This window comes from Eumetopias jubatus, unplaced genomic scaffold (assembly GCF_037043125.1).
Source record: "Eumetopias jubatus isolate StellerSeaLion01/CBP00866 unplaced genomic scaffold, mEumJub1_p1.0 scaffold_5, whole genome shotgun sequence".
Lineage (NCBI taxonomy): Eukaryota > Metazoa > Chordata > Mammalia > Carnivora > Otariidae > Eumetopias > Eumetopias jubatus.
In genome coordinates, this window is record NW_028274811.1 from 33,965,599 (window position 1) to 33,992,666 (window position 27,068).

At 38.0% G+C, this 27,068-nt stretch overlaps 2 protein-coding genes and 1 pseudogene across 2 annotated transcripts; all 3 read left to right on the plus strand.

Moving 5' to 3' along the window:
* The first annotated feature begins 2,732 nt into the window (after positions 1-2,732).
* Positions 2,733-5,136, plus strand: LOC114204133 (protocadherin beta-3-like). Its single transcript, XM_028097327.2, is given in 2 exon segments — positions 2,733-5,068; positions 5,070-5,136. Coding segments are annotated over 2 exon segments (2,403 nt in total).
* An 8,485-nt stretch (positions 5,137-13,621) lies between these two features.
* Positions 13,622-16,009, plus strand: LOC114203757 (protocadherin beta-4). The gene has a single exon (XM_028097071.2). The coding sequence runs from the start codon at positions 13,622-13,624 to the stop codon at positions 16,007-16,009; it is 2,388 nt and encodes a 795-aa protein (XP_027952872.2).
* Positions 16,010-16,203: 194 nt separating this feature from the next.
* Positions 16,204-25,123, plus strand: LOC114203756 (small ribosomal subunit protein eS21 pseudogene; annotated as a pseudogene).
* Positions 25,124-27,068: the final 1,945 nt, after the last annotated feature.

Here is a 27,068-nt window from a genome sequence, read left to right on the forward strand (position 1 = left end):
AACCTCTGCTCATTTCAAAAGTTACCCATTTTGGAAATTACAAGCCATCTATTAACTTTGAGCACATCCTTAAACTCCAGAAGATATGAGGAAATAAATCTAAGTCTTTGTCCTTGACCAAATTTTAGAAACTTCAAATGTAGTTTGGCATTGCATTTTTCAAAAAATTTGGAGCATTGGGGCACCTGGGTGGCTCAGTCGTTAAGCGTCTGCCTTCCACTCAGGTCATGATCCCAGGCTCCTGGGATCGAGCCCCACATCGGCTCCCTGCTCAGCGGGAAGGCTGCTTCTCCCTCTCCCACTCCCCCTGCTTGTGTTCCTGCTGTTGCTATCTCTCTCTGTCAAATAAATAAATAAAATCTTAAAAAAATTTTTTTGGAGCATTTATGATTCCATTTTGGAAATAAGCCTATGGGGAAAAGATTTATCTTATTGTGGCCATATTTTTTTTTTTGCACTACTTCTATTTTTCCCTTTTCAGTTTCCTAGGCTTTCATAACTTTTTTTCTTTTTAGGTTCTGGAATGTGTTTCCCAATAGCTCCCCATTTATTGTATGATTAGCACAGTAATTGGAGGATTATAGGTTAATAAAAGTTTTGGCTAAATTATTGAAAGAAAGAAGTGTCTTTATTTCACCCTGTGATATTTTGATATTTAAAGACACTAAAATACTCATAGAACAAAATTTTGCTGGAATTAAATGCTCTCTAATGTAAAGGAATTACATATATAATTTTTGGTTATTAATTCAACTGATCACTATTATTGAAAGATTATGCAGTTATCAGTCCCTGGTGTTTCTTTCCTTCAATATATTTTTCCTTTCTCTCTTCCTGATTAATTTGAGTCTCCTGTGTTCTAGCTTAAGGAATATATATGGGGAAATTGTGTTTTTTATAATTTAAATTTCCTTGTATAATTCCCTAAATGATTCATCCAACTTTATTTCTTGCAGTTCAATTTCAGATCCATACATTAACACACATTTTTAGTTCTTATTGTTCTTCAGCCTATATTTAAGTTCTTCTGTCATTTTATGTTTATTTGCATGAGCTTTACTATTAAAATTATAATATGAATTTTAAAGGTGTCCTTTTGAGATTCACAGTGTAGAGCAGTGCTAATACTTAGTAGGATCTTGGATAAGTCACATCATTTCTTTTCCCCCAAAATGCTAATAACAGCTATTTCTCTAGCTTGAAATTATGATCAAATGAGACAATATAAAGATATAGAAGTATAATTGCTGTTATTTTTAGTTTACTAATATTAAAAGTAATCCTAATAGATGATCCTTCATGTTACATTCCTGGTAATTGTGAAGATGCTAGATTGAACACTTGATAGTTGAATTGTTTCATTTCTCTGCCTAAAATCTTGCAATATCTTCCTTTTATTCTCAGAATAAAATCCAAGCATCTGTTATTTGCCCACAGTTTATCTCTCCATCCTTCTCTTCCCACTTACTCTTGAGACACGAAGTTTTGGGTACACTGTCCTTTTATTATCTAGAATAGCTGTACTTTACTGTTGCAGGCCTTTACTTATCAGTTTCTCATATGTATTCTTCCCATTTTACAGTCTTAGTCTGTAAGACTTAGCCTGTAAGACAAACATCTTATCCTTCATCATCCAGATTAAGTGGCACAACTTTGATGAAACTTTTTCACCCGCCACCCATTGAGTCAGGTCCTCCTATAGCATACTTTCAGTGTACTCAGTACATTTCCTATATAGCACTTTTCACAGTTTGTTTGAACATATATTTAAAGTCTGTTCATCCCATTAGATGGAAAACTGTATGATATATAGACACCATTTGTCTTGTTACCACTATATACCTAACTTCTACAAACTCAACAAATACGTGTTTCCACAGATAAAATAGTTATACAGATGAAACAGTTAATACAGTTTATATAGATGAAACCAGTAATTCTAAAATTACTATGAAATAAGGAGTAATCTCTGTGTTCCTTGAATGACTGTGAAGATTTGAAAAGAATTGGGCATTTGTGGCGTCTGAATATCCCCCCTGACATGACCTATTATAATTTTTCATCACCTTGTATGAGGTCACCTTCTCATAGCATTTTTTCCTGATTATAAAAGCAATTCATGCACATTTTGCAAAATCTGGAAAATAAGAGATAAAATGCAAGTAGGCTATGAAGCATATCATCATTTAGAGCAAAATCCTTTAAAGTTTATGTGTAATAATTGCAGATGGGCAGGAAGAGTAGCTCTACCAGTGAAATCCTATAAATCAGCAAAAACATGTAAATGAGGACTCTTACCAAAGACAGTGGTTGTTTTTTTAAGAGCACATTTCATTTCCTTACGTTGTGTTTGTTTAACTCATTTAACACAAGAACCTCCAGTAGCGTCAAATGGGTTTGATAAGGGGAATAAGCGATTAAAAAATCAAAACACCCACCCGGCCCCAACCTTCCCTAAGATTTTTAAGCTACCAGCGAACGCATGGTGGCGCTGTTGACTAAGAAGGCGAATTAAACCACCGGCATTGTGCGCACTCTAAGGCACAGATCCAGTTCGGTAAACTAGGGATTGTGAGCCTGGGCAGATTTTTTTTAGGCAAACAAATCTGAGCCCTGGGAAAGATTATTCGCTAGACCTTCCTCAAAGGTTGGAAGGCAAAAGACTGCGTTTGCTACCACTGCTGGAAGCTTAGTTTGGCAATATTTCCGGGAGGAACGTGGCCGAAAGCACAATGGAGGCCAGAGGGGAGAGCTTTCTTAGACAAAGGCAAGTCCTATTTCTCTTTGTTTTTCTGGGTGGGTCTCTGGCTGGGTCTGAGTCAAGACGCTACTCTGTGGTTGAGGAAACAGAGAGGGGCTATTTAATAGCCAACCTAGCAAAGGATCTAGGGCTAGGGGTAGGGGAACTGGCTGTGAGGGGAGCCCAAGTTGTGTCTAAAGGGAACAAACAGCATTTTCAGCTCAACCATCAGACCGGCGATTTGCTCCTGCATGAGAAATTGGACCGGGAAGAGCTATGCGGCCCCACAGAGCCTTGTATACTGCATTTTCAGATATTACTGCAAACCCCTTTGCAGTTTATTACAAATGAGCTTCAGGTCATAGATGTAAACGACCATTCTCCGGTATTCTTTGAAAATGAAATACAGCTGAAACTCTTAGAAAACACGCCACCAGGAACCATAATTCCTTTGGAAAATGCTGAGGACTCGGATGTGGGAAGAAACAGTCTCCAAAACTACACGATCGCCCCTAATTCCCATTTCCACGTTCTCACACGCAGTCGTAGGGACGGAAGAAAGTACCCACAACTAGTGCTGGACAAAGCACTGGACCGTGAGGAGCAGCCAGAGCTCATTTTGACCCTGACCGCGCTGGATGGCGGCTCTCCGCCCCGGTCGGGGATCGCCCAGATCCACATCCTGGTCTTAGACATAAACGACAACGCCCCAGAATTTACACAGTCACTCTATGAGGTTCAAATTTTAGAGAACAGCCCCATTAACTCTGTTATTGTCACGGTCTCAGCTTCTGACTTAGATACAGGAAATTTTGGGACAGTATCATATGCATTTTTTCACGCTTCTGAAGAAATTCGCAAAACTTTTCAGCTAAATCCAATTACTGGTGATATCCTGCTAGTCAAATACTTGAATTATGAAGTTATGAATACTTATGAAGTGGACATAGAAGCCAAGGATGGCGGAGGCCTTTCAGGAGAAACCACAGTGATAGTTCAGGTGGTTGATGTGAACGACAACCCACCAGAACTGACCTTGTCTTCAATTACCAGCCCTATCCCTGAGAACTCACCGGAGACTGTGGTGGCTGTTTTCAGTGTTTCTGATCTAGACTCTGGAGACAATGGGAGAATTATGTGTTCCATCGAGAGCAATCTCCCCTTCATCCTCAAACCATCAATAGAGAATTTTTACACCCTCGTGACAAACACAGCTCTGGACCGAGAGACAAGAGCCGAGTACAACATCACCATCACCGCCACCGACCTGGGGACCCCCAGGCTGAAAACCCAGCACAACATAACGGTGACGGTCTCCGACGTCAACGACAACGCCCCGGCCTTCAGCCAAGCCGCCTACACCCTGCGGGTGCGCGAGAACAACAGCCCCGCCCTGCACATCGGCAGCGTGAGCGCCACGGACAGAGACTCGGGCGCCAACGCGCAGGTCACCTACTCGCTGCTGCCGCCCCAGGACCCGCAGCTGCCGCTGGCCTCGCTGGTGTCCATCAACGCGGACAACGGGCAGCTGTTCGCGCTCAGGTCCCTGGATTTCGAGGCGCTGCGGGCGTTCGAGTTCCGCGTGGGCGCGGGCGACCGCGGCTCGCCGGCGCTCAGCAGCCAGGCGCTGGTGCGCGTGCTCGTGGTGGACGACAACGACAACTCGCCCTTCGTGCTGTACCCGCTGCAGAACGGCTCCGCGCCCTGCACCGAGCTGGTGCCCAGGGCGGCCGAGGCGGGCTACCTGGTGACCAAGGTGGTGGCGGTGGACGGCGACTCGGGCCAGAACGCCTGGCTGTCGTACCAGCTGCTCAAGGCCACGGAGCCCGGGCTGTTCGGCGTGTGGGCGCACAGCGGCGAGGTGCGCACGGCCAGGCTGCTGAGCGAGCGCGACGCCGTCAAGCACAGGCTGGTGGTGCTGGTCAAGGACAATGGCGAGCCGCCGCTGTCGGCCAGCGTCACGCTGCACGTGCTGCTGGTGGACGGCTTCTCGCAGCCCTACCTGCCGCTCCCGGACGCGGCGGCGGCCGAGGCCCGCGCCGACCCGCTCACCGTCTACCTGGTGGTCGCCTTGGCGTCGGTGTCGTCGCTCTTCCTGTTCTCGGTGCTGGTGTTCGTGGCGGTGCGGCTGTGCAGGAGGAGCCGGGCGGCGTCGGGGGGCGGCTGCTCGGTGCCCGAGGGCCCCTTTCCGGGCCACCTGGTGGACGTCAGCGGCGCGGGGACCCTGTCCCACAGCTACCAGTACGAGGTGTGTCTGACGGAAGGATCTGGGACCAATGAGTTCAAGTTCCTCAAGCCAGTTTTTCCCAATGGCCTGGTTCAAGACACTGAGACTAAAGCAAAGCTCCAATTTTAAGGATAGTTTAGGTTTCATTTACAGAATAGTGAAAAAATAGGTGTTTGGCTATGGTTGTTTTCTTTTGAAATCAAGAATCTTTAGTTGATATAACATTTTGTTTATATATTGATTTTACTTTGTGTTGTTAATCCTTGCATATTCTTTTTTCATCTACTTCCTTTCTTACTAATGCAGTCTTAATGCCTCTCTTTCTTTTTCTAATAGGTGAGCAAAAATACATTCATTTTGTTTTAATGATGATTTCTAACCGGTTTACTTTAAGGAGCTCATCTCAAATTCTATATCCAGAGCAATGTAGATAGAGTTCCACGCCAGTAATCTTGTAATTTACCCTGTATAATACAGTCAGATATTGTTCTTTACAATATATTTAAAGCAGCTTTGTAGTTAATGAGGTTTGTGGATAGATAAAAATGTGCTTTCTTTAAGATGTACCTTCTTTAAGGTACAACATGTTTTTAAGGACATAGTAGTCAGAAGAAGTAATACATTTAATTCACTTTCTGTTTTGATATTTGCAGTTAATATTTCAATATTATATGCATTTACATTGACAAAAATGCACACAAAATATAGGCTATAAGGCAAATTACTCCGGATTTGCCTAGAGTATTGATTACTGAAGAATCAGTCATGATGACTGAAGAATAAAAATTAAGCCTAGAGCATTTTGAACAACAGATTGTGCCTTTCCATTTTGCATGAAAACTGTTTAGCGAGGCATCTGATGTGATGATAATTCAGTTTGTAAATTCTGAGATACAAATGTTATCAACCCAAGAGTCATTTTTAAAATATTTTATTTATTTATTTATTTGAGAGGGAGAGAGTGGGGAGAGGGGCAGAAGGAGAGAGAGAGAGAATCTCAAGCAGACTCTGCACTTAGCTGGGAGCAGGAGGCAGGGCTCCATCTCAGGACCCTGAGATCATAACCTGAGCGGAAACCAAGAGTCCTGTGCTCAACCAGCTAAGCTACCCAGGGGTCCCAACCTAAGCATCATTTTTAAAGGTTTTCAAGGAAGCATATACATATATGATCTCTGAATGCATTATAGTAAAAGTGGTGTCCCATCCAATCTTTTAAAATTAATATCTAGGGCTGCCTAGGTGGCCCAGTCAGTTAAGCCACTGACTGTTGGTTTCGGCTCAGGTCCTGATCTCAGAGTCATGAGATCAAGCCCTGCCTCCATGCTGGGACTGGAGTCTGCTTGAATTCTCTCTTCCTCTCCCTCTGCCCCTCCCTGCCCCCATTCTCTCTCTAAAATAAATAAATAAATAAATAAATCTTTTGAGAAGAACCATTTAAATTAATACCCACTTGGCATTTAGATGGTGATATATGAGGGAAATACATATGTATTTTGTGCTTCCTGTCTTGGTTCCCTCCTCTTGATTTCAATCTGACATGGCTCAGGATTATATATGGTCCTTCTGGGATAAACACTGTCCATCCACATCAGTATTCTACCCCCTATAATGTAATTAAAAGATATCCAAGAATAGGTAGTCCTAAGAAGAGGGGGGAGTATCATTGTGAAAGTCTAAATTAGCTACACCTATGGATAAAATCTGGAAGCAACCAAAACATCATATTTTATGGCTATTTTGGGTGAAACAGAAAAACTTACATTTAAGTGACAAATTGTTTAGTTCCTAATTAGAGAAGTTGATTAGGAAAAAATCAGTTTTCTCCTCAGAGATATTTTCTCATCCAGATGGTTAGAACCTTCCAAGAACTGAAAACTGGTGACTAGAAGAAAATAAAGTTTCTCAATGATTTTGAAAGTTCCCGAAAGAGAAAACGAATTTAAGATTGATTTGCCTTGAATCTTACATTAAAGTGTAGTTATAAATGCTGTCATTTTATATAACTGAGAATCAAATGCATGAATCCTTAATAATTGGGGGAAAGAGAATATTTCCTTTCACTGATGAAGCACTTTATAGAGATGTTTGAATCTGGCTCTTTTCGTCAGATTTTTTCTCTTCCTTTCATACAGTAGCTGAATTTTCATTAAGAGAAGAAAAAGGCAAAGAACTGTGATCACAATTTCTCTTTATTTACCCAAGCTCAGTCCTGGGCAGTGTCAGAGCTAGGAAAATATTCTGTGTAAGATATAGAAGGCAGTTCTCTCTCTCTCTCTCTCTCTCTCTTTTTGGCCAATATGGTATATGATCTAGGACTAAAGTTGGAGGGGCTATATGCTGAGCATTCATTTAGACCCAGAAGATAAAAGAACAGATACTATTAATAACTTAGTTGGTAGAGCCATTGGATTCACATATTGTTGAGAAAGTGAACAGAATTTAGTAAAGCCAGAAAAGATCCTCTGAACTAAATTTGAAGATCAGAAATAATTACACCTTAGTCTTGTTTCAAAGTTGCTTTTATTTCTGGGCTATTGGAAACCTTTTACTCTTTTATTTGAAGACAGTGTTCAAAAACCTCTTTATCTGGATATTAAGTACAGGACAAAGAGGGCACCAAATGTATAGTACTATCTACTGTGGCCACTTTTTGGAATTCCCATACTGAAAGTCTGGTACAAGGTGAAAGGGATGATTTCCTATGTTAATGATAATTCTTAGTAGTCTTCTATGAGGACTAAATAAGTTCATTATTGGGAATTATTTCCAAATTGATCTCTAATATCCTAATTTTCAAAAAGTAAGAGAAATTAAATGGCCCCTCCCCCCAAATACACTAAATAACCTGACTAGACTCTAAGGAACTTGTCGGTAGAGTCTGTTTCTGTTTTATTCAGAGTTGCATCTCCAGCACATAGCACAATGCCTCACACATAGTAGATGCTTAAATAACATTTGTTGCATGAGTAATTTTTTAAAAGATATTTGGGAAGTCAGTGAATTTTTCAAGGACTTGTTTACTTGGAACTTATCTGTACACTGAAATTCAAAAGAACTAGCTACATTCAGAAAGGGCCAGGGCTTTAGAATTCTGATCTCCATACAGCCAATATATTTTATTTACTGGTCTTCCTTCATTTGTTGAGATTTTTGGAAACTCAGAATTGTAAAATAATATATGAATCTCTCTTTGGGTTCCAGTTGTGCATGCTCACATCTTTGATTTCAGGGATAAAGAAGAAATGAGGGGCGCCTGGGTGGCTCAGATGGTTAAGCGTCTGCCTTCAGCTCAGGTCATGATCCCAGGGTCCTGAGATCGAGTCCCGCATCGGGCTCCCTGCTCCTTGGGAGCCTGCTTCTCCCTCTGCCTCTCTCTCTCTCTCTCTCTCTCTCTCATGAATAAATAAATAAAATCTTAAAAAAAAAGAAGTGAAATACAAGTAATTTATAAAAGCAGTGTCAACTTTCCAGACCTTCTGTTCATGAAATTATCTTCCTGAAATTGGTATTTGAAGTCCCTTTTAAAAGAAAACTTTTAAAGAAAGGCCCAGAACTAGAATTCTACTGAATGTTTAAAAAATTAACACCAGTCCTTCACAAATCCAATTATAAAAAGAGGAGCAAGGACCATTTCCCAATTCATTCTATGGGACCCATATTATTGTGATGCTAAAACCAGACAAAGATAATACAAGAAAACTATATACCATATTCTTTATGAATATAGATACAAAAATTCTCAACAAAATATTAACAAACTAACTCCAGCAACATATAAAAAGGATTATATACCATGACCAAGTAGAATTCATCCCATAAATTAAAGGTTGGTTTAACATATGAAAACCAATCACTGCAATACACCATACCATCTCAGTTTACACAGAAAAAGCACTTTACAAAATCCAATTCCTTTTCATGATAAGAACACTCAATAAGCTAGGAAGAATAGGGAATATCCTCAACCTGATAAAAACCCACAGCTAACTTCATGTTGAATGGTGAAAGACTTTCTCCCTAAGATGAGGAATGAACAAGGATGTCTCCTCTCACTGCTTTATTTAATATTGTACTGGAAATGTAGCCAGGGCAATTAGGCGAGAAAAAGAAAATAATTGAGATTGGAAACGAAGAAGTTAAAGTATATTTGTGGATGACATCATCTTGCATAAAGAAAATCCTAAGGAGGTGTGCCTGGGTGGCTCAGTTGGTTGAACATCCAACTCTTGATTTCAGCTCAGGTTGCCATCTCAGGGCCCTGGGATAGAGCCCCACATAGGGCTCCTGGCTCAGTGGAGAGTCTGCTTCCTCTCTCTCTCCCTCTGCCCCTCTCCCACTCCCTACCCCTGCTTATGCACATTCTAAGTAAATAAATAAATAGATAATCTTAAAAAATCAATTGTATTTCTATACATTAGCATTGGAAAATCCAAAACTGAAATGAAAACAATTCCATTTATGATAGCATCAAAAAGAATAAAATGCTTACGAACAAGTTTAACAAAATAAGTGCAAGTCTTTACACCGAGCACAACAAAACATCATTGAAAGAAATTAAAGAAAACCTAAGTAAATGGAAAATGTTCATGGATTGGAAGACTCAATATTGTTAAGATGGTGATACCTCCCAAATTCGTCTACAGAGTCAATGCAATCCTTATCAGAATCCCAGCAGGCTTTTTTTTTTTTTTTGCAGAAATTGGCAAATTGACCTTAAAATTCATATGGAAATGCAAGGGACCCAGGAGAGCAAAAACAACCCTGAAAAAGAACAACAGAGTTGGAGGACTCATACTTTCTAGTTCAAAGATGTATTATAAGTTAGACATTAGATTTTGAACATTTTGATACATTAAACATACAAATACTATCTTTTTATTATGTACTACAAGGAATTATTAGAAATTATCTCAGATTCCATCATAAATTTCTCAAAAATTCTCATTATTTAGATATTTCCTTTCAAAATTTACATTTCAATAAATGCGATTTTATTCGCTTATTTATTTGAGACAGTGAGCACGTGACTGTGAGTGGGGAGGGGCAGAGGGATAGAGGGAGAGGAGAGAGAGAGTCTTAAGCAGGCTGCACACTCAGCATAGAGCCCAGTGCTGGGCTCAATCTCAGGACCCTGAGATCATGACCTGAGCCAAAATCAAGAGTTGGATGCTTACCAACTGAGCCACCCAGGTGTCCCAATAAATGTGATTTTTAAAACTATCTTAAAGGTTTAGTTTGGAATTTTAACTGATATTAAATTTTAGTTTGCTTTCACCAGTGAGCAGTATCATTTGCTTTATAGTTATTTCACTCAAATGGCCAGCCCGATGTATCTAATTTATCTATCTAGTCGATCTCAAAAATTTGTAAGAATTTCTAACAAAATTCATAAACCATCAATATTGACCAATTATTAATGTTAGCTTAATATTTTGAGATAATACTATTGAAGTTTGATTTAAGGAACTAAAAATACTAGTTAAAATCTAATTCCTATTTCACCAATTAATCTTTCTCTCAACAACTAATGTTTAATTTCCCTCTACTCTCCCCCTTCACATTAAGAACAAAACAGCCCTCAAGTCATCATGAAGTTTAAAAAAAGATTCTCTCACTTTTTTCTAAACAAGTGAGAGTATTCAAAACTTCAGGGTATGGATTTTGCATTTTGAACTTTTGGCCTACTTGTATTCAAATTCCTTTAAAATGATTTTTATCTTTCCTTCAAGGAAATTTAAAGTTCTTGCCTATACTATACCAAGGAGGAACCAAAACTATTCTCTCTCTCTCTCTGTATAATCAACATGGAAAAAATACTTTAAAAGTCATGTTTCAGGTCTGGTGAAAATTGTGTAAATTGTTGTAGTATGAATCCTTCTGGATGGATAATGCAACTTTCCTGACTGGAATAGAATGGTTTTTCAGGAGGTCACCCTTGATGTCATTAACTCCTCCTCCATGCAGGTAAAACATAATAGATTTTCTTTCTAAGTTTAGCAATTTTGGGGGGGAATAATCCATGATGTAAGACCGCCCTCTTAAGTCGTCTTTCTTGGTTTTAACTTTACACCCTAATAACATTTCAAAAGATCCATACATAGATATCTTTTTCTCCAATAATCAAGGCTACAAGGAATTCATAATATGTGTCACTTATTTTTTTTTTACCTAATTAATGATCTCAACAAAGCACCACTGATTTCCCTTCCAATTTCTAAGTTTTGTAAGCACCTCTTTTTCCTGGTGTCTATCTCTAAAGGAAGACAGACCGTTTTAAAGACTCTTATATTAAGTGCAGACTTGAATGCAAATATTTCACCTATGATATCTCTGTAACCAAGTCAAGGCTGAAGTTTGGATCTGAATTATCTAAAGAGTTGTTCACTGCTCCAATTCCACTTATGTGGATAGGAGAATAGATTCTGGAGCCACACTAACAGTTTGAATCCTAGCTTTGCCATTTCATATGGTGTGTGATTATGGGCAGGTTATTTAAACTCTCTATACCTCAATTTCTTCATCTATAAAATGTGGCTAATAAGAGTGTCCACCTCGTAGGATTGCTGGGGGATAAAATGAACTAATATGTGTAAATGCTTAGAATAATATCTAGCATATAGTTGCACATATGTGTTAATATTATCTAAATTTCACTTGCTTTGGATTGACAAAAGGAACGGAAAAGAGCTGATTTGCAACACTATTTTAATGTCAACATATAGCAATAAGTGAACAAAATATAGTTTGGTTTGAGTTTTGTTCTGAACACTTTAACTTGAATCTAACTAGAGCTTGGTTATTATAAGCAGTTTGCTCTTTGTTTTGCCCAGGGTATTTGTTTTCCATTTATATATAAAATAATATTTTTGCTTTTTGCTCTTTTCAGTGTTTCATCATTTTTTATTTCACTTAATGATCATATATATTGTATTCTCCTCTGATTTGCTTTAAATGTGAAAGAATTCTAAAGTGTATTAATGTTATTATTACCATTGCTATGTCTCTTATAGGAATTAATTACTAGAACTAGAATCAAAGTAAATTTAATTGAATAGTACTTAGCATGTATTATACTCTCTGAGAATTCTATGTTTATTTTTAGGCATGTTCATGGCTGAATATATGATCTGGCAATAATCTTCTTATATAAAGAGAAACATGATCATTAGAATGGATTAATTTATTTATTCATTTGACATTTTTGAATGACTACCATAATCCAAGCTCCTTTCAAGAATATTTTTTCTAATACTTTCTGTCACTCAGAATTTAAATATTAACATGCTTTTAAAATAATTCATTCAACATGAATTATAATTTATTAAGTCAGTTAAGTAAATAAATAAAATGCCAAGATATTTAAGAAGGGAAAATCCTGTATGTGCCAAAATAAGTGGTACTCCACTCAATATACTAATTGTAACCAATAAACTGCTTAACTGTATCTCAGTTAACTTACTATATCAGGGCAATCACAATAGCTGCACACTGTGCTGGAGTTCATTTTATAAATAAGTCTCTCCTCTTTATGATATATGAATAGACAAGGCCTGAGGCACCCTTTGCTCACAGATTAAAATGCTTTAAATCAGGGCTTCTTATTTGGCCAAAATCAGCTGGTTGAAGAATATTGTATCTGGGATATAAAGGATGAATATAGTACGAAGTAAACTTATTATAAAATAGAGATATCTATCTAAGTAAGTTTAAGCTTAAAGCCTTTACCTTAACAAAATTTAATGATTTTTACTCACTTGATTTTGTCTTTATATTATTCTGATAATAGTCAAGTAATCAAGTCCTATCACCCTCTGAGCTTCAGTTTCCTTATCTGTAAAACCCCTTTCATTTCTTATCCAGGTCTGAGGATCTCACTCTAGTACTGTTTGATTTCCTTTTAAAATTAATGTGAGTTCACACTGTAAAAGGACTTATAACAAAGCAAAATGCCTCTTCATTTATACTACTTTTTGTACAGCAGTGTAGGGACACAGAAACTTCCCTTTGAAAAATAGTCTCCCTGAGACCACGTGACACCAAACACCTTAACAAACTTTTGCATAATCATAAATTCCTCACATACTTGGAAATAAACAAATATTAACTATTATGAATTATAATTTTATAAGAGTTTATCTCCCCTGGTTAGATTACGTAAAGGGGAAATGGAGTTCTTTGAAGTTCCAATGATTAGAGTGTGGGGAGACCAGGGTATCCTCTCGCATTGTGCTCACAATTACTCTAGCTCATGCAATATAATGTGTAACCTTATAAATAATGCAATTTAATGGAATAAAAAAGTTTGTGAAAGTTCTAAACACTTTAAAAAATAGCTTACATTTTGGACACTACCAAAATATGCTTTGACTTGAGAATATTAATTTCTCAATCGAGACGCAGGGTGGCGCTGCAGGCTAAGATTGTGAATAAAGAGCCCTAAAAAGCTCGCGCACTCCTTTGTTGCAAAAAGGAATCAAAAATACACGCGAGGAGCTTTGCCAGCCGTGCTGGGTTACCAGCGAGTTTGGACTGAGCTATACTAAACGAATTTAAGATTAAAGGCAACTTTGTGAGGACTCTAACAAACAAGAAATCAGAATTTTGTATCTCTGTGAGTGCTAGAAGGGATTGGATGTAAGCACCGGGTCTCCAACATGGAGACGCTAGAGAGAATTCAACCAAACAGGCAAGTGATGGTCTTTATTTTGATGGTGTTCTTTTCTCAGGCTCTTGCTGAGCCTATTCGTTATTCTGTGATGGAAGAAACAGAGAGTGGCTTCTTTATAGCCCATCTGACCAAGGATCTGGGCCTGGAAATTGGGGAACTGGCCGCCCGGTCGGCCCGGGTGGTGTCTGACGATGACAAACAGCGCTTGCAGCTGGATCGTCAGACTGGAGATTTGCTTTTGAGGGAGAAACTAGACCGGGAAGAGCTATGTGGCCCTATTGAACCGTGTGTACTGCATTTCCAAGTGTTCCTAGAAACGCCGGTTCAATTTTTTGAAGGAGAATTATCAATTCAGGACGTAAATGACCACTCCCCAGTATTCCCGACTGGGGAAATGCTCTTGAAAATACCGGAAAACAGCCAGCCAGGGACTCTGTTTCCGTTGAAATTAGCTCAGGATTTGGATGTGGGCAGCAACGGTCTTCAAAAATACACTATCAGCCCCAATTCTCATTTTCATGTTCTAACTCGAAATCATAGTGAAGGCAAGAAATACCCAGATTTGGTGCAGGACAAACCGCTGGATCGAGAAGAGCAGCCTGAGTTCAGCTTAACCCTCACGGCACTGGATGGTGGGTCTCCACCTAAGTCTGGCACCATCACAGTGCGAATCCTGATCATGGACGTCAATGACAATGCTCCAGAGTTTGTGCACACCCCATATGAAGTGCAGGTCTTGGAAAACAACCCCCTAGACTCCCCAGTACTTAGTGTCTCAGCTAGAGATGTAGATGCTGGAAACTTCGGGAGTGTTTCCTATGGCTTGTTCCAAGCATCAGATGAAATTAAACAAACTTTCTCAATAAATGAAGTCACAGGAGAAATCCGACTGACAAAGAAACTGGATTTTGAACAAATTAAATCTTACCACGTGGAAATTGAGGCTATAGACGGAGGAGGCCTTTCTGGAAAAGGCACTGTATTCATAGATGTGGTGGATGTGAACGACAACGCCCCTGAACTTACCATATCTTCACTCATCAGCTCCGTCCCAGAAAATGCTCCTGAGACTGTAGTCTCTATCTTCAGAATTCGAGATCGAGACTCTGGAGACAATGGAAAGATGATTTGCTCTATACCAGATAATCTGCCCTTCCTTCTGAAACCGACTTTCAAGAACTTTTACACCCTAGTTACGGAGAGACCACTGGACAGAGAGAGCCAGGCCGAGTACAACATCACCATCACCGTCACCGACCTGGGGACCCCCAGGCTGAAAACCCAGCACAACATAACGGTGACGGTCTCCGACGTCAACGACAACGCCCCGGCCTTCAGCCAAGCCGCCTACACCCTGCGGGTGCGCGAGAACAACAGCCCCGCCCTGCACATCGGCAGCGTGAGCGCCACCGACAGAGACTCGGGCGCCAACGCGCAGGTCACCTACTCGCTGCTGCCGCCCCAGGACCCGCAGCTGCCGCTGGCCTCGCTGGTGTCCATCAACGCGGACAACGGGCAGCTGTTCGCGCTCAGGTCCCTGGATTTCGAGGCGCTGCGGGCGTTCGAGTTCCGCGTGGGCGCGGCCGACCGCGGCTCGCCGGCGCTCAGCAGCCAGGCGCTGGTGCGCGTGCTCGTGGTGGACGACAACGACAACTCGCCCTTCGTGCTGTACCCGCTGCAGAACGGCTCCGCGCCCTGCACCGAGCTGGTGCCCAGGGCGGCCGAGGCGGGCTACCTGGTGACCAAGGTGGTGGCGGTGGACGGCGACTCGGGCCAGAACGCCTGGCTGTCGTACCAGCTGCTCAAGGCCACGGAGCCCGGGCTGTTCGGCGTGTGGGCGCACAGCGGCGAGGTGCGCACGGCCAGGCTGCTGAGCGAGCGCGACGCCGTCAAGCACAGGCTGGTGGTGCTGGTCAAGGACAATGGCGAGCCGCCGCTGTCGGCCAGCGTCACGCTGCACGTGCTGCTGGTGGACGGCTTCTCGCAGCCCTACCTGCCGCTCCCGGACGCGGCGGCGGCCGAGGCCCGCGCCGACCCGCTCACCGTCTACCTGGTGGTCGCCTTGGCGTCGGTGTCGTCGCTCTTCCTGTTCTCGGTGCTGGTGTTCGTGGCGGTGCGGCTGTGCAGGAGGAGCCGGGCGGCGTCGGGGGGCGGCTGCTCGGTGCCCGAGGGCCCCTTTCCGGGCCACCTGGTGGACGTCAGCGGCGCGGGGACCCTGTCCCACAGCTACCAGTATGACGTGTGTCTGACGGGAGTTCCTAGGACTGGTGAGTTCAAATTCCTCAAGCCGGTATTTCCCAGCCTCTTGATTGAGGACACTGAGAGAGAAATTCAAGAAAACCCCAACTGCAGGAATAGCTTTGTATTCAGTTGAAGAGTGTATTTGGTCAAGTAAGCCTCTCCTTAATTTTGGCAAACCGAACTCCCATTGCAATTCCTTTCTTTTAAGAAATTTTGTTGTCTATATATGTATATCTCTATTCCAAACTTATGCATGTCCCTGATTGGGCTAAATTTCCCTCCTTCTATTAATATTCACTGGACTTAGCATTTTCAGTTACACTGGTTATGGAGTATGTATATTCTCTATATTTGACCTTCTCTTGGTGATTAATCTTTCCATAACCATAAATTACTCAAGTAGTTTAAGACATTTTTATTTAAATCAACTCCTTACTGTCTTAAAGCTTTTGTGTAATTGTGCATTTCTATATGTTTGTGGTGTTTGTTTCTACCATTAGCTTTACCTTTGGGGTGTTTGAAATTCCTTTAGCTACCTAGGCCTTTTTGACTATTCTCCAGGCTATCCCCCTGAAAAGCCATCAGCATATAACTTAACCTACTTGTTTCTCTGAAATTGTACATAAACATGCACTTTGATTAAAATATTAAGACACTAAAATTGTGACTTCCTATTGTGAACACCATACTTGCTAGAATTTAAAAAATGTACATGATTGCTACTTATCTAGCATACTGTATGTGTTCCATAATTATTAATATTAAATTTAAAAAATTATTCTCATTTATAAGTAATAATGAAAATTTCTATAATTTGGCACACTCACTAACCAAAACTAAGTCACTGCTTGGTAAAATCCTTTAAGACAATTTCAGAACCTTAAATAAACCTTAAATCCTTTCAAAGAATTCAAGATATGAAGGATATCATATCTTCCTTGTCCTTCCTTTTGCCCTATAAATAGAAGTTCAAGTGTAATTTAATGTATATGTTTCTTTTGGTTTTCTTGCAGCTTCTCCCCACCTTTCAAAAGAGTCAGAGAATTTCTTCTGAGTTTCAATTATTCTATTCAGGCCTATTCAAGGTTATTGGTGATAGGAGATTTTCACTTTAAATTACTTTGCAGACGTGAACATCCTTTATCAACAAGATGTTTTATTTTTGATGTCCAAGTTATCTTCTGTTCAATGTAGCTCTGAGGTATTTTATGTAAATTTACTTTATCAATTATGCTAAACTTTCATTTATAAGAAATGAGCATTATTTTGTCATTTTGGACAATAGAATAGAAATAGGAATTAAATAAGAAATCTGAAGTATAATTGTTTTATGTTGTGTTCAATAAGCAAAGTAAGCTGATCATGTGGTTTCCAACTAAATACATATGGATATAAGTGTAAAACCTCTTAGTTGAACTTTTGGCACAATGTGAGCAATTGAAGAGCTTGCTTTATAATCTAAATATTTATTTTTAAATCTCAAGGGTCATCCTACTGGAATTTAATTGTTTGTACTTACCCCTGAATTACTTTTTTTTGTGCTAAGGATATAATAATGACATAAATAAGGAAAATTACTGGTTAAGTTATTCTTGAAACATAACTTTTAGCCTTCGTCCAGCCTAAAAATTGAAATGAGAAAGTAATAAAAATGAGAACAAAATTAAACACTTAATATATACTATATATATATATACTTAAATAAACCTTAAATCCTTTCAAAGGATTCAAGATATGAAAGACATCATATCTTCCTTGTCCTTCCTTTTGCCCTATAAATAGAAGTTCAAGTGTAATTTAATGTACATGTTTCTTTTGGTTTTATATATTTATAGACATAAATAGTATATATATAGACAAAAATATGGTAGTCAACTTTAATGACTACTCCATTTCCTAGCTATTTAAATGAATAACTTTTATATATGATGATGAGAAATCTTATTGAAGTTTTCACCAGTATATTTCAACATTATGAAAATCCAAGTCCCCCTTTTTTTATGTCAGAAAAGTTGTTTGTATAATTGCCCAAATGAGACTGGCCAAATAAACACCCAAACCCACCTTTATGAATTTCTGTGTAAATTTGTGAATTACTTTGTGTATTATTTTATTGATTACTGTGTGTAATTCATAAAGCACAGGTCATTCCTTACACCAGGCTTTGGTGTAGAATGGATCAATATTTTGAAATTCAATAAGTAGAATTTAATAGTAAGTGTGATCCAAAAAACTTCCACAAAATGCATACTTTATGAAAAATCGGCCAGTTCTATTGTTGCAAAACAAAAATAAAGAATGGAGGCCAAATATTTTGATAATAACGCTCATTTCAATCCTATGTTTTCTCACATGCTTCTTTTAGAAGTACATCTTCCCAGTTTTAGTGAAAAATAATTGAAATACATCACTGTGTAAATTTAAGGTGTACAGCATTATGCTTTGAATTACATATATTGTGAAATAACTTCCACACACAGTAGGTTTAGCTAACATCCATCTTTTATATACATCTTTTACAATTCCTTTATTATTTTAGGCACAGCATATAGTGAGTTGAACATATGCTGTTTGGGGGGCAGAACTTTTACTAAAGGCACTGTAAGGCCCACATCACTTCAAAACCCACCTCTTCCTTTACTACTGAAAGTTGCAAAATACAGATTTTAAGCAGGCTGAGGTTAAAACTTATGTAGTTGTTTGGTGGAAGTCTGCTTCCAGGTAGAATGGATGGATTACCTAATAGCAGAAACAACCATAAAAACTTGTTAAAATTCAGAAATTATCTGTTTGAAGCAACAGACAGCGGATGATATAATAAGAACTCAAAGGGATGGGGTGCCTGGGTGGCTCAGTCGTTAAGCATCTGCCTTCAGCTGGGGTCATGGTCCCAGGGTCCTGGGATAGAGCCCTGCATCGGGTTCCCTGCTCCAAAGGAGGCCTGCTTCTCCCTCTCCCACTCCCCCTGCTTGTGTTCCTTTTCTCGCTGTGTCTCTCTGTCAAATAAATAAATAAAATCTTAAAAAAAGAAAAAGAACTCAAATGGCTAAGATTTCTTGGAGTTGTGAACTGACTTTTACAGTCAGTTTGCCCTGAGGAACTCTGCTAAGTCTTAGAACAGACAAAAGGCTCCTGCTGCAGGCTAGAGCAACTTCAGTAGCCTTTGGCAGACTGGAAGATTCAAGCCCATGGCCAATTTTTCCCCTCAAGATACTTGTCAAACTCAGGGACATTCCAGGGAAGAAGACTAAAAGCCTAAGTAAAAAAAAAATCTCTGAACAGCAGAGTCAGTTTTGATAGTCTTGATACATAAAAATTAGGGTTTAGAACCTGTCATGGGAAGGGACTGTGGAAAATAAACTAAGTTCTCAACTGATCATTCTGGAGCATTAGGTGCTTATCAGGACTGCAAAGCACCTTGACTAAGCACAGTGCCTGTTTGGATTAATGAAATTTGATGAGACATGTCTCTATCAAGTTAACAGAGGAAAAGGTGAACTCTTTTTGGAAAAAAATAATATCATCTGGATCCTGGAGAGCTTTTTACATAAATATTCCATATTCAATAAAAAAACTACTAGTCACACATACAAAAAAAAAAAAAACTGGTTAACATGAATAAAACCTAGAGAAAAAAAACCAGACAATACAAATGACCCAAAGAAGAAACAAATACTAAAATTTACTGACAGTGATGTTAAAATAAGTGTGACTAATAGGTTACAAATAAAGAATAGAGAAAAGAAATAAAAGAGAATTTCACTAGAGAATTGAAATTTAAAATGGAAATTCATTATAGAACTGAAAAAAATAAAATCTGGAATTAAAAACGATTTAGGTCGTTTATGACTTAGTAGACATAAAGGAATACAGGATTAGTGAATGCAAGACAAACCAATATAAAATATCCAAATAGAAGCATAGGAGAAAATAATGAAAAATACAGAAAAGAACATTAGTGACATGTGGGATATAACGAAAAACTCTAACATACATATGACTGTAATCCTAAAAGGAGAGGAGATACTAGGAATAGAGAATAAGCAATGTTTGAAGAGAGAATGACCAAGAATTTTCCAAAATTTGTGAAAATCCTTCACCACTCAAGATGCTTGGGGAAACCAAATCAAGAGAAATAAAATACAAAGTACACCTAGACATATCATAGGAAAGATGCTGAAGACCAGAGTCAAAGAGAAACCTTAAAAGCAACTACCAAAAAATGACACATTACTCTTAAAGGAGCAACAATAAAATGGAGAGCTGACTTTTCCACAGAAATCATGAAACCAAAGGGCCAAGAAATGATGCCTTTAAGGTCATGGGGAAAAAAACAGACTAGCAATCTTATATTACCAGAAAATATATATTTCAAAAATACAGTTTTCAAACAAAAACCAAGAGAATTAATCACAGTCACATCTGCACTAAAAGAAATCCTTTTAGTGGAATTCACTGGGCAGAGGGAAAACAGTCCTAAAGGAATCAGACTTGCAGGAAGAAATGAACAGCAACAGGAAGGGTAAATATAAATTAATATTGACTATAGAAGGCAAAAATAGTAGTTTCTTAAAAGATTTAAAATATATATAAAGTTTAAATTCATGACAATAATAATGTAAAAGGAAGATGGTATAGATACAGTTAATGAGTTTTAAGCATTATCATGGAAATAGTAAAATTAAAAAAATTGTTATACTCTTGTAGATCAAAGATGCATGCTTTAATCTGTAGAATAATTACTACAAGATTAACTAAAACACTAATTGAAGGAAAATGAAAAATAACATATATCTGAATAATCCAAAAAAGAATGATACTTTAGAGACAAATAAAAAAAGATGGTAAATATTAATGAAGAATTATCAAATATTACATTGTGATTAGGTTAAATGATCCCATTAAACAACCAAAAATTTTCAGGCTAAGTATAAGAAAAGTTCAACTATTGTATATGCCATCATAAATATGTGTTTTTGTGTGAGATACACAAAAAGGTTGAAAGTTAAAAAAATAGGAAAAGATATAATACAGACACTAACCAAAATAAACCTAGTGTAGCTGTATTCATGTAAGACAAAGGAGACTTTGAGGAAAGATGCATTACATGTATAGAGATAAAAGAGATGTTTCATAATGATAAAGAAGTAAATCCACCAGTATTATATCAGTTCTGAGCCTGAATATATGCTCATAAGAATTACAAAATATATAAAGTTAAACTGAGAGAATAGAAATGAAAAATAGACAAATCCACCGTCGTAGCGGACTTAATACAACTCTCTTGATTCCTGAGAGAATAAGAAGACATATACACACAAACACTAAGAATATTAAAAATCTGAGCAACACAATAATCATTGGAATAAACTGACATACACAGCACACTGGAGAATACATGATATTTAACATGCATATGAAATATATAAAAATTATCCATATTCTGGTCAAAAACAAACCTCAAAAATTTTTAAAAAAATTGAAATGACTCAGAGTATGCTTTTTGACATTGGAATTAAGACAATTAATTCTGGCTCAGTCAGTTAAGTGTCTGACTCTTGATCTCAGCTCAGGTCTTCATCTCACAGTTGTGAGTTCAAGCCCCATGTTGGGCTCCATGCTGGATGTGGAGCCTACTTAAAATGAAATGAGATGAGGGGCACCTGGGTGGCTCAGTCGTTAAGCATCTGCCTTTGGCCCAGGTCATGATCTGAGTCCTGGGATCGAGCCTCCTGCTGGAGGCCTGCTTCTCCCTCTCCCACTCCCCCTGCTTGTGTTCCCTCTCTCACTGTCTCTCTCTCTGTGTCAAAAAATCAAATAAAATCTTTTAAAAAAGAAATGAAATGAAATTTAAAATAAAAATATAACAAGAAATCCCCAAATGCTTCAAAAGTAAATAATATAAGCCATGGGTCAAAGAAGATGTAATAGCAGAAATTTCCATATATTTTGAACTGGATAAAAATTAGGATTTGCTACATCCAAACAGGACCTAGAAGGAAATTTTAAAACTTTAAATGCACATGTTAGAAAAGAAAGATTAAAAATCACTAATCCAAGATTTCCTCTGAAGAAGCTAGAAAAAGAACAAATCAAATAAAGAAGGAAGAAAACATATAAACATAAATAGATGACAAATAAAACAGGAAATCAATAAAACTGAAAGTTAGCTCTTTGTAATGATTGATACAATTAAAAATTCTTATGGGGCACCTGGGTGGCTCCGTTGGTTAAGGGTTGGACTCTTTTTTTTTTAATTTTATTATGTTAATCACCATACATTACATCATTAGTTTTTGATGTCATGTTCCATGATTCATTGTTTGCGTATAACACCCAGTGCTCCATTCAATACGTGCCCTCTTTAATACCCGTCACCAGGCTAACCCATCCCCCCACCCCCTCCCCTCTAGAACCCTCATTTTGTTTCTCAGAGTCCATAGTCTCTCATGGTTCGTCACCCCCTCCTATTCCCCCCCTTCATTTTTCCCTTCCTGCTATCTTCTTTTTTTTTTTTAACATTAAATGTATTATTTGTTTCAGAGGTACAGGTCTGTTATTCATCAGTCTTACACAATTCACAGAGCTCACCATAGCACATACCCTCCCCAATGTCTATCACCCAGCCACCCCATCCCTCCCACCCCTCACCACTCCAGCAACCCTCAGTTTGTTTCCTGAGATTAAGAATTCCTCATGTCAGTGAGGTCATATGACACGTCTTTCTCTGATTGACTTATTTCGCTTAGAATAATACCCTCTAGTTCCATCCACGTCGTTGCAAACGGCAAGATTTTGTTTTTATGGTGGCTGCATAATATATATATGTATACACACACACACACACACACACACACACACACACACACATCACATCTTCTTTATCCATTCATCTGTTGATGGACATCTTGGCTCTTACCATAGTTTGGCTATTGTGGACATTGCTGCTATAAACATTGGGGTGCACGTGCCCCTTCGGATTACTACATTTGTATCTTTGGGGTAAATACCCAGTAGTGCAATTGCTGGGCCGTAGGGTAGCTCTATTTTCAACTTTTTGAGGAACCTCCATACTGTTTTTCAGAGTGGCTGCACCAGCTTGCATTCCCACCAACAATGTAGGAGAGTTCCCCTTTTTCCGTATCCCCGCCAACATCTATCCTTTCCTGACTTGTTAATTTTAGCCATTCTGACTGGTGTGAGGTGGTATCTCATTGAGGTTTTGATTTGGATTTCCCTGATGCAGAGCGATGTGGAGCACTTTTTCATGTGTCTGTTGGCCATTTGGATGTCTTTGTTGGAAAAATGTCTGTTCATGTCTTCTGCCCATTTCTTGATTGGATTATTTGTTCTTTGGGTGTTGAGTTTGCTAAGTTCTTTATAGATTTTGGATACTAGAAGAGTTGGACTTTTGGTTTTGGCTCAGGTCATGATCTTGGGGTCGTTGTGCTCAGCCGCTAGTCTGCTTCAGATTCTTTCTATTTCTCCCTCCCTCTCTGCCCCTCCCCCGAAAAATAAATAAATAAATAAAATCTTAAAAAAAACTCTAGATAAGACTAATCAAAAAGGAAAAAAAACCACCAACTACCAATATCAGGAATGAAAAATGAACATCACTACCAATCCCATAGATATTAAAAAATAAGGGATATTATGAGTCACTTTATGCCCAATAAATTTGACACTTTATGTAAAATGGAAAACATCTTTGAAAAACACAATATACTAAAACTGAAACAAGAAGAAATATAACATCTGATTAGGCATATCTATTAAGTAAATTAAACTTGTTACTAAAGAAACCTGGCCGCTCCAATTCACACTAGTGAATTCTTCCACAATACTTATGGAAGAACTAATACCAGTTTTTGCAGCCTTTTTCAGAGAATAGAAAAATAGGAAATGTTTCTCAAATCATTTGGGTGCTAGTGTAACTTCAATGGGTTATGACATCCAAACCTGAATAAGACATTATAAGAGAGGAAAAACAGAGGCCAATCTTATTTATAAATATAGATGGGAAAATTCTAAACAAAAGATCAGGAAATAAAATTCAGAAATATATAAAAAGGAAATAATAAATTATGAGAAAAATGTTATTTTAAGGATGCAAATTCAATTTAATATTTGAAAATTAATATTAGTCACAGGAACAGATGAAGAAAAATAGGATTATCTCAATAAATACAGAAAAAGTCATTTGATACAATTCAGCACACATTCATGGTAAAGTATTTAGCAAACTGAAAATAGAAGGGAACATTCAGACTGTATTTTAAAACCTACAGGAAAAATTATCTTTAATGGTAAATTATTGACATTTCCCTTAATTATCAAGAACGAGACAAGGATGCCTGCCTTTACTATTTCACTTAAGTATTATACTATAGGTCCTAACCAGTGGAATAAGGCAAAGAAAAAATAAAAGTCACAATGATTGAAAGGGGAGAAATAAGAATGTCTTTTTTTTAAAAAAAATGACATGATTGTATATATAAAAAGTCATAAAGAATCTATTGATGATTAGGATTAATAAATTAGGTTAGCTATTCCACTGGATATATGGTAGTATACAAATAGAAATTGTATTTCTGATAAAAACAAAAATCATAAAATTTAAGATTTTGAGTATTATTTACAATAGTTTAAAAAATATCAAATATCTAGAAACAAATCTAACAACATGTGTAAGACTTATGTACTGAAAAACTATAAAATATTGAGAAAAGTTAAAGTTCTAAAATAGAGGGATATATAATTTTCAATATTTGGAGGACTCAATGTTGGGAATATGTCAGTTCTCCCCAAGCACTCTATAGTTGGAATAAAATCCTAAACAAAATTTCAGCAGATTTCTTTGTGAAAATCGACAAGTCAAATCTGAAGTTTATATAGAAATAGAAAGGGACAATAAGAACCAAAACCATCTTGAAGAAAAAGAATAAAAGTGGAGGACTTTCTGTGCTTACGCCCCTGGCCGTGGCAGCTGGCGCGCTCTCAACGTGCAGAACGACGCCGGCGAGTTCGTGGACCTGCATGTACCGCGGAAATGCTCCGCCAGCAACCGCATCATCGGCGCCAAGGACCACGCGTCCATCCAGATGAACGAGGCCGAGGTTGAGAAGATGACAGGCAGTTTCAATGGACAGTTTAAAACCTACGCTGTGGGGCCATTCGCAGGACAGGTGAGCCAGATGACTCCATCCTCAAACTGGCCAACTCCAACATCGTTTCAAAGAACTTCTGAATGGAGAGGATCACGGATGTGGGGTATTTGTAAAGTGGAGGACTTACCTATCAGATAGTCAAGCCTATTAAAAAGATATAGTTATTAAGACAATACGGTATTGCAGGATAAATGAAGAGAAAAATGGAAAGAAGAGTCTTGAACAGACCAATGGTCACCTGATTTATAATAAATTGACACTTCAGAAACAATAGGGAATGGATCTTTTTTTCAATAGATAGTGCATTTGGATTTATGAAAAAATAATGTAACCCTAACCTCATTCATATGAAAAAAATCAAATTCAGGAAGATCATTGCTCTAAATATGAAAAGTAAAGCAACTGATTTAAAAATATATACAAGAATATTTTCATGATCTTGGGATATATGCAAAGATTTCCTAACCATAAATGAAAAGTATTGATAAATTAGACTAATGGTAAGAAGTTTTGTTCATCAAAGATAGCACAAGAGAGTGGAAATGCAAGCCATAGAGTGGGAGAAGATATTTGCAATACATACTTCTGAAAAAGTATACTCAGAATATATAAGGAACTTCTAATGATTGATAAGGAAAAAGGCAAATGTCCTTAAGAGACAAAAGACAAGCACTTCACAAGAATGTACCCTAATGGCCATTCATCATGTGAAAAAAGTGCTCAATTTAATCAGGGAGATGCTAATTAAAGTTACAATATGTTATCACTACACATTGATCAGAGTGGTTAAAATTAAAAGACAGTATCAAATGTTGACAAGGACATGGAGCAACTGGAACTGTCGTTTTTTGCTGGTTTCAGTAAAACCACATTTGTAAACTTTCTGCAATATCTGTTAAGGCTAAATATATGTGTTCATCTTTGCACACAGAAGTCTGACTTCTAGGAATATATTCAACATAAATGCTCACAGACACCAAAAGATATGTACAAGAATGTTGGTAGCAGTGCTATTCAAAATATCACCAAACTGGAACACCCCAATGTGCATCAACCGGGGAATAGATAAATAGTAGCACAGTCATACAATAGAATAATATAAAGCACTGAGAATAAAATAAATTAGGACAATATATAACAGATGGATTTTAAAAACATAATGTTGAGTAAAAGAAGCCAAACATAAAAGAGAAATACTACATAAGTCCATTTGCATAAAAGTTCAAAAAAAAGAAAAGAAAAAATCTATGATAATAGATGTCAGAAGTATGCTTACCTTTAGGGGAGAGAGTAATGACCAAACAAAAACAGAAGGGAGCTTCTAGGGTTTTGGTAACATTTTAGTTTTAGTTTAGTTTCTACTTATAGGACTGTGTTCACTTCCTGTAAAATGTATTGAGTTGTACACTTATCACTTGTACACCTTCTGATATGTTATATTTCAAAATAAAAATAACTTTTGTAAAATTGCAAACTTTTGTAAACATCGGTTAACACTTATTTCTTGAATGTAATCAAATAAGAAACCCAACAAGAGGTTTCTTCTCAAAATGTATTTTATGAAGAACACTAATATATCATTTAGTTTGTTCTGAAAAGTATTACTGCACTGAAAGTTAACAAATGTTTCTTTAGAATTTCCAATACCTAAGAACTGGAGATACGATCCGGCGCACTTCTGTGACTTAAAAGGACTTTGATAGTGTATACAAGTTATAATTTGGAATGAAATGGCAAATACTACATGCCATAGTAAGTAAGGACACCTGGTGGCGCTGCAGGCTAGAGTATGAATGAAAGGCTCTATGGCTATCCTGGACGCCATTGAGCTGGAATCAGAACAATGAGTGCTTCCTAAAAGAAGGAAGCATTTTAGTAAGATCTAGGGGCAGTTATCTTCAGAGAGGACATCATTCTAGGGCGAGTCAGTCAGAAATATCTAAATCGAGGTTATTTAACCAAATCATCTGGGTTGATTGTATACAGAGTTAAAGAAACTGCACCTTCTTGAATTGGGTCTGAACA